Here is a 14797-nt window from a genome sequence, read left to right on the forward strand (position 1 = left end):
CTCGACGAACAGGAGCATTGATTGATTTCTTTGAACAAATAACAGACGTAATATCAGAGGGTAAGACACAGAAGTGATCAATGTATGAAGGGGTTAATTCTGTATGTATTGACTGACTGAAACAAGGTATATAAATGGTTAAGTGAGTTCTCGAGCTTTGATGTGGCCTTTCATCCATAGTTTTATGAGCGTCACTGACCGGGGGACTTGTCTGCCCTCCGGACATATCTGTTTTACTTGTATTTACCATAATAATTGCAATGCTGGAGTCAATTTTCTTCAAATTCTACATTCTGTTTTTCTTCCTGAAAGCATATGAATACATACATACATATGTGTGTGTGGTGTGTGTGTGTGTGTGTATATATATATATATATTTTATAGTGTGTGAGTGTATTTGTGTGTGTGTGTGTATATAGATATAGAGATATATAGTGTGTGTGTGTGTGTGTGTGTGTATATAGAGATATATAGTGTATATGTGTGTGTGTGTGTGTGTGTGTGTGTGTATGTATATGTGTATATATATTTTATAGTGTGTGAGTATATTTGTATGCTAGTGTGTGTGTATATAGATAGATATAGAGATATATAGTGTGTGTGTGTGTATATAGAGATATATAGTGTGTGTGTGTATAGATAGATATAGAGATATATAGTGTGTGTGTGTATATAGATAGATATAGAGATATATAGTGTGTGTGTGTATAGATAGATATAGAGATATATAGTGTGTGTGTATATAGATAGATATAGAGATATATAGTGTGTGTGTATATAGATAGATATAGAGATATATAGTGTGTGTGTGTATATAGATAGATATAGAGATATATAGTGTGTGTGTATATAGATAGATATAGAGATATATAGTGTGTGTGTATATAGATAGATATAGAGATATATAGTGTGTGTGTGTATATAGATAGATATAGAGATATATAGTGTGTGTGTATATAGATAGATATAGAGATATATAGTGTGTGTGTATATAGATAGATATAGAGATATATAGTGTGTGTGTATATAGATAGATATAGAGATATATAGTGTGTGTGTGTGTGTGTATATAGAGATATATATAGTGTGTGTGTGTGTATATGTGTGTTGGATATGGCCTCCTGCAGATGGGTAATAACCACAAGCAGTAAACCTTTTCCTGCCCGTCCTGCCAGTGGTAAGCTATGTCTGTTTCGCGAGTGGTCTGGGGTCTGCTGCACCTGTTCTTTCTAATGGCGAACTCTGAGAAGTTTGTAAACGGGTAAATGTCAGGTCTTTTGCAGTAAAAGCTGCTCCTTCCATGTCCCCGCTCTCCCGTCACCTCCACCAGCCTTGTCTTGTAGACCTTATCTGGGTATAACTTTGTGTTTCTTGTACATTCTCACCTGCATCCCAGGTAAAGGTCATATTGTAACAGGATTAGGCCGGGATGACAGGTGCCCTCTTCTACCCAAACATGGCTGTCATCACTGGCAAGTAATAGACTGCGAGGCAGCAGCTGGAATCTGCTGACACTGGAGATCAGGATTGATCAATGGACCACTTCTCCAAATTAACACATCAGATGTTACTGATATTTCTGCCAATGAGAGAGAAGGGGCCTGAGTTTATTGTTGTTACTACTAATAAGAAGAGATGTGCTATAAAGCAAAATCTGTATCTGGTCTCCCCAACCATCCCATGCACAGACTTCAGACTTGTACACTACTACTCTATGTGGCAGAGGGGCGTTTGGCATCAAGGCCTGGATGCAAAAGTAAACTCTATACCCTGTACAGCCTTGCCACTGGTCATACAGTTTGTGACCCACAGCTCAATAGGCAAAGTAAAAATGTAAGTCATTAGCTGCCGTAAAATAACGGTAACCACCAGAGGGCGATATGGAAAATTCTGATAAATAGATTTGCATCCCTTTAAAGAAATTAATGAAACATTTTACTACCGAGAACCTTTGCAAGTAATTTGCTTTTGTTGTCCACAGTAACATAATTACTTTGTCTACTGAGCTCACATGTCACTGCCATCCCTGCTGGTTCACTGTCTGCACTGGGCTTGCTCTGGGGATTTGTATTGTAATCTTTACATCAGACGCTGTACATTAATTTGACATAGAAAAAAAATCAATGTATCCAGAATAAATATTTATAGTTCTTGCAGTAAGTTCCTGAGGTTCTTCACACTTTATTGATGTTCCGCTTGTAGGGTGCAAGCACGTGAAAGGTATTCTTCTCTTCGGCCCCCCTGGATGTGGTAAGACCCTCATGGCCAGGCAAATTGGTAAGATGCTGAATGCCCGGGAACCCAAAGTGGTTAATGGACCCGAAATCCTGAACAAGTACGTTGGAGAGTCTGAGGCCAATATCCGAAAGCTTTTTGCAGATGCAGAAGAAGAACAAAGGCGGGTGAGTCAATGAGTCTAGCTCAAGGTTTCTTTTGGAAGGAATTAAAATATTTAAAGGTTATCTCCACCTTCACGACCGTTTTGTATTTTTTTCCATGCATCTAAAATTAAACAACTTTGCAGATAGTCTAAATTAAAAATCCCCCTCTCTTCTGTTTCTACAGCTCTTGTGTAGCCCTATGTGTCTCCATGGTAACAAATTACAAACTCTGTGTGGTCTGATCCTGCAGTCCTAGTCTCTTCCATCTGTCCCTTTATTCTTACAAATTAAATTTGGTATGTTGGGAAAAATTAAAGGACAGATGGATGGCAATATTGTTGCAGGGTCAGACTACACAGGGTTTGTAGTCTGTTACTATGGAAACACATAGATTTGCATAGGGGCTGTAGACACAAAACCGTACATTTTTTCATTAATAGACTTAGCAAAGTTGTTTCATTTGTTTTAATTGTAGACGCATTGGAGCAATAAATAAATAAACGCTGCATAGGAGGACCTTCCCTTTAAGTGAGATATCCCTCCCTAATCACTATCTGTTCTTGACCATTGTATCCTTGTATCTCCAGCTCGGTGCGAACAGTGGGCTCCACATTATCATCTTTGATGAAATAGATGCCATTTGTAAGCAAAGAGGAAGCATGGCAGGAAGCACAGGCGTCCATGACACGGTGGTCAACCAACTGCTTTCCAAGATAGATGGAGTGGAGCAGCTCAACAACATCCTGGTCATAGGTGAGACAGACTGGGCGAGGGTGGCATCATCCCTCCTGATCATAGTATGGTGGATCTTGACCGTTTCTTCCTCTCCATCTGTTTAGGCATGACCAACAGGCCCGATCTGATAGATGACGCTCTTCTGAGACCTGGGAGGCTGGAAGTGAAGATGGAGATAGGTGAGTGAGACCTCCTATATGGCACGTGCCTGTACCGACCTATCAATTGCTTGTCTTGCTCTTATGAAACATCATATTCACCTTCTGAATTTTCATGATTACTTCAGGCTTGCCCGATGAAAAGGGTCGTGTCCAGATCCTCCACATCCACACGGCCCGGATGAGGGAGCACAGTCTGCTGGCTCTGGATGTAGAAGTTGCTGAATTGGCTCAGGAGACCAAAAACTTCAGTGGAGCTGAGCTGGAGGGACTTGTGAGGGCCGCGCAGTCCACGGCCATGAACCGACACATCAAGGTAACACCACGGGGTGAAAATGTGAGCGGATGTCGCACATCATTAGAAATTGATGGGGTTTCAGATGAACGACCTGATAATACTTCATATGAGCGCCCAGGATGATTGAATTGGAAAGGCTCAATGTATAACCTATGCAATGTCCTAAAATCCGGACGTGTATATATTATGCAATTCAAAGAGAAAACATTTGACTTTCCACCATTACAGGATGATCACGTACAGGAAAGAAACATCTAGTAGTCAGAGAAGACAATCTAAGGGATGATGTACATTATAAGACCCCGCGACCACATACAAGCACAAGACTGCGGGTTGAATACATTTATACAGGTCACAGACGTCTGATGTGACTCCTAATATTCTAATCATTTATAATAGTGACTATATTATTCCCTATGATCCACCTCAGCTGCTGCAGTGTCTCTTTTTTCGAGTATGAGGGATATTCCTGTCCCTGTTGATTGATCTTTAGCGTCTTCATCCTTTTCAAACGGCTTATCGGCAGCAGATGTTCATTATGGGGTTCTGCAGCAATTGAGGTGTGAATTTTGAGGATTTACAGTAGTAGGGCCTCCGTACTGTATAACACACACTGCAACTGCTGAAGAACCTGACTTTTTTTTTTTTTTTTTTATATACGAGAGAGCGAGGAAGTGATACATGTCCGTCCATCTAGTTGCACTGGAGAAGGAACATCCTATAATAGCCATCCGTGACAGACTTCTTTACCAGGAAGAGATAAGCAGTGACTATGCAGCGCCGCTCATCTCTGTATAATAATCAGGTTCTGACATCAGAATGTGGTGTTTATACAGATATTGTTTACAGACTTGTATTATATAGTTCTATTGGATGGGGATGCTGCTCTGCCAGACTCTCTCTCTTACTGACTCTCATTCTTTCTCTCACGCTCTCACTCTCTCTTTCACTCTTCTCTCTCGGGCGCTCTCGCTCTCTCTCAATATCCTAGCGATTTAATGTATATGTTCTTACTCAATCGTATGCAGTCTCGGAGATATACACATACAGTAGATGTAGCAGGTTTGTGTGATTTTACATAGGACTGCAGGGAAACCTGCTGAGTTAATGTACTAACAATTCATCCTCAGATACAGCAGAGCTGAATGTGTCATAAATCTATCATGTTTTTCTATTTCAGCTGTATCTAAAAGGGACAATGAATAGACTTGTATTTCTCATAATACAGTAAATGTTCAGGAGTGTAATATTATTCCATTTAGTGGACAAGCTCACAATTTCAGGATGCCCTGACGATTCCTCCCCTTGTCTGCACTAGTGTCATAATCCCTTATGTCTTTCAGCACCTTACAATATTTAAGCATCACTGTGGCCCTGTCACTGTTCCGGCTCGCTTTATTAGCTGGCAGAGGGGGAATGACGAGGTCTAGTGTTCTTACAGTTCCTGGTTTTCCCAGCGTCCCGCCTGTTACTGTATACAGACTGTAAAGTAAAATTACACTTATCCGGCATTTACCTGAGCATGGAACTGAAAGTGTCAGACTTACAGGATTGGACTTTCATGTGCCGGCCCAAACTGTCAGAATTTTGGCCAGTTTAGAAATCTAGGGTCTATAGTCCTCTGCATAATTGTGAACCTTAGTGACCGAATTTTGGTAATGCAAGTGTTTGATCATAACTACATGACCGATGTTTGTTTTTTCTCACCAGGCCACCAACAAAGTGGAAGTTGATATGGAGAGGGCCGAACGGCTCCAAGTGACAAGAGTAGACTTTCTCACTTCTCTGGAAAACGACATAAAGCCTGTAAGTTTTACTATCAATGTGGCCGCTCAACTTTCATACACGAGGCAGTACAGGGGCACAATGAGGTGCACTTACTATGTAGATGTAGGCTGCATGGTGGCCTGTATGGAGTTGTTGTACATAATTAATATCCCCTATGGGAAAGAAGCTCTATAATATGGCATGTGATGTAGCATATTCCAATTGTTCACAACCCTCATAAAGTCATACAGAGGTAAAATAGGGTGCCGTAGAAGGTTATGGGTGCCGGAGGTTGTGCGGAGGCATTAAAAGCCTGTGTGCAGGAGGCCTAAGGCAGCCATAGACATGGTAATTGTTGGTCCAACTAGATTTCAGTTGACCGTTATCAACCCCAAGTCCCCCATTTAGTATATTTCAATAAACTGGGGTAGATGAATTCCTTCCAGGCACCAGGAGATAACTATGATCAGCAGGTAAAATCCAACCTGTCAGATCCATGCTTCGCCACCGACCGCAATGGTAAAGATTTTGCCTGACAGCCCTTACTGAATGTATGTGTGCTGGATGCACCAACAATTGTCTGTAGGCAGCGTTTGCATCTAGCAGAATTGGAAACTTGGCTGGACTCCTTAGTCCAGTGAGAGGGTCTTCTCCTCTTCTGCCTCATTAGATAAACCCTTATTTTGATTCTTGACATGTCTTGTTTTTAGGCCTTTGGAACCAACCAAGAGGACTATGCAAGTTATATTATGAATGGTATCATTAAGTGGGGTGACCCTGTTACTCGTGTCTTGGAAGATGGTGAACTACTCGTCCAACAAACCAAGAATAGTGATCGTACACCCCTGGTCAGCGTCTTATTGGAAGGTGGGTTGTTAAAGCTGTATTATCAGGGGGTTGGTTTAAAGGTGTTTTCTGGGGCTTTTCAAAATTGGCAGCAGGGCAGTAAACTAACAGATGCCCCCTAAAGTGCCCCCCGCTCCAGCGCTGAGGTCCCGTTCTCTGCCGCTCCGGTCCCAGAAGCTCCTGCATTGGTCACATGGCATCAAGGCAGCTCCAACGGCACATGACCGATGGACGGTACGTGACCGATGCAGGAGCTTCAGAGACCGGAGAGTGGGACCTCCGGGCTGCAGTGGAGAGGAACTTCAGGGGGGTATCTGTTAGTTTACTATGTAATTCCATCCCCTGCCCTCCTGCCAATTTTGAAAAGTCCCGGTTAACCCCATTTAAGAAGGTGAAGTTCTGTGTAAAGTTTTCTCTCATGCCTTTTGTCAGGTCCACCCCATAGTGGCAAGACAGCGCTATCCGCCAAGATCTCTGAGGACTCTAATTTCCCCTTTATCAAGATCTGCTCACCAGACAAGATGATTGGGTTCTCTGAGACTGCCAAATGCCAGGCCATCAAAAAGGTATGACTTCCAGCATCTATTACTATCTGGGCCTCAGAACATCTGGAGAGGTCATTAACGTGGAAATGTAACTTGTAGATAGACCTCAAGTCCAACCACAATACGTTTTTACCTTGGGCCCTAGTAGCTTAAAGTGACTATCCACCCTTGGATATTATTTTGCTTCTTAATCTAAATATTTCCAATAGTAAGGATTCATTTCTTATATCTGTATTGAGGTTATACTCTGTTTTTCTGATACAGAGCTTCAAATCCGCCATGTAGTTGCATAATACAATGCTTGCAGTTACCACTAGAGGGAGCTAAGCGGCTTACTGCATTAAACTCCATAATGGAACAATATACAGGAAGCTCCTATGCTCCCTCTAGTGGTGGCTGCAGGAAGACAGAATTGTATCATTCAAATCTTATGTCTAAGTAGGGAATTATGAGCTCAGTATTCATAAAACGGAACTTCAACCCCTATTAACATATATTAAAAAATGAATCCGCACAGGATGTAGGACCTCAAAACGACATGGTGGTAAAAGGTGGACATATGGAAATCTACTTTAAGGACCTTCTATAGTTGTGGCGGATTCTGCTTAGATATATATTGACATACTTTTGTTCATCTTACATCACTTGTAAGCCATTTTTTCTCTTTAATATGTAATTTTGCTCATTAAATTGATCAGAATACCCTGGATCTTTTATATCCCGTTGCCGTTCTCATTATGTCTGTGAATCATTGGTCGTTCTGACCTTTTCCAGATCTTTGATGATGCTTACAAGTCCCAGCTGAGTTGCGTTGTGGTGGATGATATAGAAAGGCTGCTAGGTGAGACCACAGATCCACACTAACCATTTAATCCATAAACCATACGAGATTATAATCTATTGTGTTTTCTTGGCAGATTACGTTCCCATTGGTCCTCGTTTCTCCAATCTGGTACTCCAGGCTTTACTTGTACTTTTGAAGAAAGCTCCACCGCAGGTAAGAGAGGGGTTTCCACCTGTGAGCTACAACATGCTGCAGTAAGGAAACTCACGTGATGGTATATTGTGGAGAAATAAATGACTTGTGGTATATTGTGCCGGACACAGCTGAGATTTTAACCATTTCTCTCCAGAGTCGTAAACTCCTGATCATTGGCACCACCAGTCGTAAGGACGTCCTTCAAGAGATGGAGATGTTGGATGCCTTCAGTACCACAATACATGTTCCAAACATCTGCACCGGAGAGCATCTGATGGAGGCCCTGGAGGTGACTCATGACATGGATTATGTGTTTGCTTGTATTTTATTTTACATATGTATATATATATATGTGTGTGTGTGTGTGTGTGTGTGTGTGTGTGTGTGTGTGTGTGTGTGTGTGTATATATATATATATATATATATATATATATGTGTATATATATATGTTTTATATTATATTTGTCTATTTTGATACACATACATATATGTGCGTTTGTACATTATTTACATTCTATTTTTGTGTCTTTTGTTCTGCAGCTTTTGGGCAGTTTCAAGGACAATGAACGTTCTATTATTGCTCAGCATGTGAAGGGCAAGAAGGTTTACTTAGGTATCAAGAAGCTTCTCATGTTAATTGAGATGTCCATGCAGGTGAGTACACGCATGGACTGCTGGGATCTTCGTGTATTATTACTCTATGTTCACACGGAGTTCTTTCAGGCGTGTTTCAGATCGTAAAGCTGTCGCATCGCGCTCTGAAATACGCTTTGGTAAAAACGCCTGCAAACAGCTTACCATTGTTGTCAGTGGTTTAAAGTTGAATAGTGCGCATAGGGCTTAATATTACGCTGCTGCTTCAAAAAATGAGGCGTAATATTACGCTTTGTAAAAAAAAAGCGCATGTCCGCTCTTGAGGCGTTTTTTAGGCCGATTTTTGACCCATTTTTACGTTCTGAAGAAACGCTTAAAATGTTTGGCAAATCTGCCCAAAAAAATGCTGGGTTTTCAGAGGCTGTTTTTTCTCTTGAAAACAGTCTTGTATTTTTGTGCTTCGTACAGACGTCGTGTGAACATACTCTAACACTTGAAACAACGTTTCCCATAGACATGTTTATGATTAGATGTGCCGTACATGCCTGAATGGGTCAGGTCTGATTGCTGGGACCCCCACCACTACCATGAATGAGTGTGCCCGTTATGCTGGAGTGCTGATCCCAAACATACACGGTCACCGTCTATTATAGTGAACGGGTAATATCTCACGGTGGCAGTAAACATCATTTTGTGCCCCCATATAGAAGTTAGGCCCCAGTTTGTACCCCCCATAAATTTAGTTCCCTCTGTAGGTAGTGCCACAAAGCCCCCCCCCCTTCCAGGTAGCGCCACACCGCCCCCCCTCCCTGGTAGCGCCACACCGCCCCCCCCCCCTCCCCTCCCTGGTAGCGCCACTCCGCCCCCCCCCCTCCCTGGTAGCACCACTCCGCCCCCCCCCCCCTCCCTGGTAGCACCACTCCGCCCCCCCCCCCCCTCCCTGGTAGCACCACACCGCCCCCCTCCCTGGTAGTGCTTCCCTGTGGGTAGTGCCTTTTGGGGTTCCCTCTAGGAGTGGAATCCCCAGCCAAAGCATTGCCGATGCTCTGGCTGGGGATTCAGCTTCAGGAGGAGCCCCTGACGTCGCTATCCATGTATGGACAGTGTTGTCAGGGGCAACCCCAGAGCACTACTAGCACTCTGCCTGGGACCAGGGGCATAGCTAAAGGCTCATGGGTCCTGCTGCAACAATTCAGCTTGGGCCCCCCTACCCCTCCCCACCACCACCAGGCCCCTGCGCACGCCTATGCCCAGCTGCCTTGCCCGACAGACCCCCATGAATGCCCCCACAGTAAAATCCCCCCCATAGCTGCCCACCACAATATAATGCCCCCATAGCTGCCCCCACAGTATAATGCCCCTATGCTACCCCCATTCCTGTCCCATACAGTATAAGTCCCTCAGCAGCCACCATATGAGCCCCCCCCCCTCCCATACCCAGTATAATGCCCCCATATGTATGTACCTAATAGAAAACTAATAACATTACTTACTTATCCCTGTTCCCACGTGGAGGATCCTTCTCTGCACTGTGAGTGACTCGGCGCAGACAGGCAGGGTGACGTCACTACATCGCAAGGCTCCAGCATTGAACCCAACTGAACGCAAATTCAGTTGGAAGCAGGACCAGCACGGTCAGCGCTGTGACGCAATGGGGGCCCTGTGGGCCCCCCAGGCTTAGGGGCCCGGTGGCAGTTACGACCCCTATAGCTATGCCACTGCCTGGGACAATGCTCTGCTCCTGACATTACTGTCCATATACGCTTCACCTTGTATTTACATTTTTATTCAGTGTGTGGACAATTGCTTATGCGGCAATTCCTCAACACACTCCAACTGTTAAAAATGCTCAGTCACCTGACTGCACTGATCTCTGTGCCGAGAAATTTCAAAGTTCCAACATTTCCCTACTTCCTCCGACTACAGACACAGCCGACCGTCCTTCCTCTCACCAATGACTATTACTTGCGCCACGATGAGTCCCTTAAGCTTTTCTCCGAGTTACTGGGTTGTGATTTATGTCTGATTTCTAACAGTGATTTCTTTTTTTATATTTAAGATGGATCCGGAGTATCGCGTCAGCAAGTTCCTGGCTTTGCTGAAAGAAGAAGCTGCGTAAGTTTTTATATTGTGGGCATTGTACAGGACATGGGTTAGGAGAGGTACTAAGCTTTCTATGGTGGCCATATGTGAAATGTGGTGATTTATAAAGCCTTATTATACATATTAAACATCTGATAGGATTTATATACCTGGTACAGTCGTGGACAGATTGTTGGAAAGGAAAACCCACAATGATCGCTGAAATAACTTGAAACTGACAAAAGTAAGAATATATATTAATTCACTGAAAATCAATTAATGTAAATCAGACGTGGCTTTTGAATTGTGGTTCAACAGAAAAAAATAAAAATAAATAAACTGAGCTGGACAAAAATAATGGTCCCTTAACTTAATATTTAGTTGCCTTTTGAGGCATTCGCTGCAAACAAGCGATTTGTGTGACTCTCAATGAGACTTCTGCGCCTGTCCACAGGTATTTTGGCCACTCCTCGTGAGGACACGGCTCCAGCCGTCTCAGGTGTGAAGGAGTCTTCTCCAGACTGCAGGTCTCAGCTCCTTCCACAGATGTTCAATAGGATTTAGATCACGGCTCATAGAAGCCACTTCACAATAGTCCAATGCTTTGCTCTTAGCCATTCTTGGATGTTTTGGGTCGTTATCCTGTTTGAGGACCCATGACCTGCGGCTGAGACCGAGCTGTCGGACACTGGGCGGCACATTTCGCTCCAGAATGCCTTGATAGTCTTGAGATTTCATTTTACTCTGCACAGATTCAAGACACCCTGTGCCAGATGCAGCAAAGCCGCCCCAAAACCTAACCGAGCCTCCTCCATGTTTGACAGTAGGTACAATGTTCTTTTCTTTGTATGCTTCGTTTTTGCGTCTGTGAACATAGAGCTGATGTGACTTGCCAAAAAGCTCCAGTTTTGTCTCATCTGTCCACATGACATTCTCCCAGAAGCTTGGTGGCTTGTCCGTATGTATTTTGGAAAATTCCAGTCTCGCTTTTTTCTGATTTGCTTTCAGCAGTGGTTTCCTCCTCGGTCGTCTTCCATTAAGTCCATTTTGGCAAAGACAGCGACGGATGGTGCGATCTGACACTGATGTACTTTGACCTTGGAGTTCACCTCTAATCTCTTTGGAAGTTGTTCTGGGCTCTTTGGTTACCATTCGTATAATCCGTCTCGGTTATATTTTGGCGTTCTGGAGCTAAATGTGCTGCCGGTTTCAGAAAGCTTGATCTCAGTCACAGCCATTCTTGGATGTTTTTAGCTGTGTATTTTGGGTCATTATCCTGTTGGAGGACCCATGAGCAAAACATTGGATTATTGTGAAGTGGCTCCTATGAGCCCTGATCTAAATCCTATCGAACATCTGTGGAAGGAGCTGAGACCTGCAGTCTGGAGAAGACACCTTCACACCTGAGACCGCCGGAGCCGTGTCCTCACGAGGAGCGGCCAAAATACCTGTGGACAGGCGCAGAAGTCTCATTGAGAGTTACACAAATCGTTTGTTTGCAGCGATTTCCTCAAAAGGTTGTACAACAGAATATTATGTTTAGGGACCATCATTTTTGTCCAGGCAGTTTCATTCGTTTGTTTTTTTTTAGAAATTTTCTATTCAACCACAATTCAAAAGCAAAGTCTGATTTACATTAATTGATTTTCAGTAAATTAAAATGTATTCTTACTTTTGTCAGTTTCAAGTTATTTCATTGTGGGTTTTCCTTTCTCTAACGATGTGGTACCAACAATTTTGTCCACGACTGTATAAGTTAAAGTAGACACACGCAAAATATAACTAGAGAAGAGATCCATCAATGATAAATCCAGGATTCTGCTCTTCCCTTTTAGAATCATTGTAGGAATACTGTGGGCAGAACCGTTGCAGTGTTATGCCAAGTGCGGAGCCTGACGGGTGGAGCATGACACGCGGATGTTCTCTCTATAGTGTTCTTTGAATCCCTGGGCCGTGCACCTTGCACTAGGATTGACATTGTGTATAGTTTTTCCCAGGGTTTTTCTTTAAAGAGGACCTGTCACTAGATCATATTAGACGAACTGGTTAACTGACTTGAATAGCGCTGTCACCCTGATTCCAGTGCTGTTTTGGTTTTTTCCTGGACCCCCCCCCCCCCCCAAGAGATGTGATCCACTGTTGTGTTGATCATATTGCTTTGTGACAACAGGGTGCGATCTACACTCAACCCTCCTTTCACTGATTGGTCAGTATCAGAGGCAAGAAGCTAGCTCCACCCCGTTGGCTAACTACATCAAATTAGCATGAAGCCAACACAACAGTGGGCCATATCTCTGGAACGGGGAGGGGGTCTAGGAAAACAAACAAAACAGCACTAGAATCAGGGATACAGTGCTATTCAGGTCAGTAAACCAGTTTAACTTATATGGCCCAGTGACAGGTCCTCATTAACAACTCGTAGAAGTCCCTGGGGATGGTTGATCGTATGTAACTGTTTTATAGTATGATGGTCAAATCGTCATATTGCATCCTACCTTGTCGCATGATCTGATCTGGAGAGGTCTCACTTGGATGTGTAGATCTGCTACACGTTGCCATTTATTGAGATGTATTTTTCAATATCCTCACAGTCAGTCTCTTTTCTGTTGCAGAGTTCCAGCGCGTCGTGACTATGATTAACCGACGGGACAGGAGCACTGGGGGAAGGTGTCGTCATCATCATCCGAACAAGTAACATTCCACCCACCACTGGCTGTTTCTGGGAAGTTTGGATTCTAGAAGCACCACTGACTCCCTTATTTCTGTATCACACAGGATGTGCATGTCTATGCTTTGTCTAAGCCATTCAGATCTATTCTCCGTTCACCCAGCTTCTGATTAGTATGAATGCACAGGACGGGGTGCCACGCTGCAACCGTAATGTAACAACACCGTAACATTCTCATCAACCAGCGGCTTTAATTCCACCATTCATCTTGTGGTGGTGACTGTACATCATCTCTAAGTCCCAGCAATGCAGCTTCTAGCTCTGACATGAATGCACATATTACACTGCGGTGCTTTAGCCATATTCCAGTAGCCATGTTGTTTTTTGTTATCTTCCTGTTGGGTTTGCTCACCATCATTTCCAGCTTGTAGACTCCTGGTTGTGCTGAGCCGCCAGACACTTATTACGATGTAGACGTATGATACAAATAGTCACTTTTCAGCAGTTCCAGAATGGCTTTATCTGCCACGTGTTTGACAGTCATATTATACAGGCCAATGACATTGGTGAATTCCCCTCCTATGACTGTAGGCAGCGCTATATTTATGGGAATACAATCTACCGATTCACTAGTTTATTGTAGGGTGGTGGTTCACGTCACAAGGTGGCCGCCGGCATGATATGTAAGTAGTGTCCAGGTTATGTTTAGTTGAGTAGTGTTATTTGTGGGGGTCGTCCATATACTCCTTTCTCATGTCCCTCTGGCCTGGATATGCTCACGGTGGATGTGAACAGGCTGTGTGGGTTTCTTTTATCCCTCCCCACCCTTCAGTGTCTTCCCCTGTGACATGTACTGTGGTTCTGTAGCTGCTTTAGCTCTACGTAAACCCCAATCTCCAGACACATGTCCTATCCTCCGTCCCACAGTATGTGTATATTTTTATTGTGAATTTTATGTTGTAATAAATGATCTGTTGGTTATTGCAGTTGGACAAGTATTGCAATAAAGAAATTATTTATCGGACATTGTTTTGGATTTGGATCAAGCAGTTAGGAGGTTTTCAGCAGCTCGGCAGATAAAAACATTGTTCTATACCTTTTGTTAATTGAATATTGGGAACTAGATCCCCATCATTCAAAATCTGTTCTCTTCTCAGCAGAGAGGTCGCTGCCTGTAACTCAACTGCTGATTGGTGCCTCAGATTGTGCTGGGAATTCCTGCTGTGGGTAAGACAGAAGCAGCTGCTCTTTTCTGTGTCTGGACACAGAGCGGTTTGGGTGGCTGCTATAGAGAACACAGGAGGAGAGATTTATTAAAATGAGCACAAGGTAAATGTGGAAGAGTTGCCTTTAGTAACCATCCAGGTCGCTGTTTTTGTTTCCCAGAGGCTGCTGGGATGTGGTTGCTATAGGCAAGTGATCAAACTATCTGTTCTAGTTTTGATAAATCTACTCCAGTAAGATAAGTGCTAAATGCAGGGGTTCTTAATTTAAATTTTCTGTGTTTCCAACTACTAACGTTTTCTCCCATTGCAGGATAAAGAGGTGTTAAATATATCAGTACATCCAATTCACAGGGGCCGTATATACAGTACATTATAAGGTACGGGCAGTCTAAAGGGTTCTTTTATCTATTTTCTTTCTCCTTACCTCAGGTTCCGAGGTAGACACCATAAGAATATTGTTCCAGAAACTGCGCCACTCTTTTTTACAGGCTGGGTCTAGTATTGCAGGTTAGCTTCA

At 43.3% G+C, this 14797-nt stretch overlaps 1 protein-coding gene across 1 annotated transcript in view; it reads left to right on the top strand.

The window, feature by feature from the left end:
• Positions 1 to 14078, top strand: part of NSF (N-ethylmaleimide sensitive factor, vesicle fusing ATPase) — a 53557-nt gene extending 39479 nt beyond the window's left edge. Inside the window, exons 9-21 of the mRNA XM_075846538.1 lie at positions 2204 to 2403; positions 2970 to 3135; positions 3222 to 3296; positions 3404 to 3591; positions 5284 to 5379; positions 6051 to 6207; positions 6619 to 6752; positions 7506 to 7572; positions 7649 to 7728; positions 7865 to 7999; positions 8251 to 8364; positions 10364 to 10419; positions 12999 to 14078. Coding sequence (XP_075702653.1) covers positions 2204 to 2403; positions 2970 to 3135; positions 3222 to 3296; positions 3404 to 3591; positions 5284 to 5379; positions 6051 to 6207; positions 6619 to 6752; positions 7506 to 7572; positions 7649 to 7728; positions 7865 to 7999; positions 8251 to 8364; positions 10364 to 10419; positions 12999 to 13026 — 1496 coding nt within the window. The 3' untranslated portion in view covers positions 13027 to 14078. The remainder of the gene's footprint in view (positions 1 to 2203; positions 2404 to 2969; positions 3136 to 3221; positions 3297 to 3403; positions 3592 to 5283; positions 5380 to 6050; positions 6208 to 6618; positions 6753 to 7505; positions 7573 to 7648; positions 7729 to 7864; positions 8000 to 8250; positions 8365 to 10363; positions 10420 to 12998) is intronic.
• The last annotated feature ends 719 nt before the right edge of the window (positions 14079 to 14797 follow it).

Source organism: Rhinoderma darwinii, chromosome 13, assembly GCF_050947455.1.
Source record: "Rhinoderma darwinii isolate aRhiDar2 chromosome 13, aRhiDar2.hap1, whole genome shotgun sequence".
Classification (NCBI taxonomy): domain Eukaryota; kingdom Metazoa; phylum Chordata; class Amphibia; order Anura; family Rhinodermatidae; genus Rhinoderma; species Rhinoderma darwinii.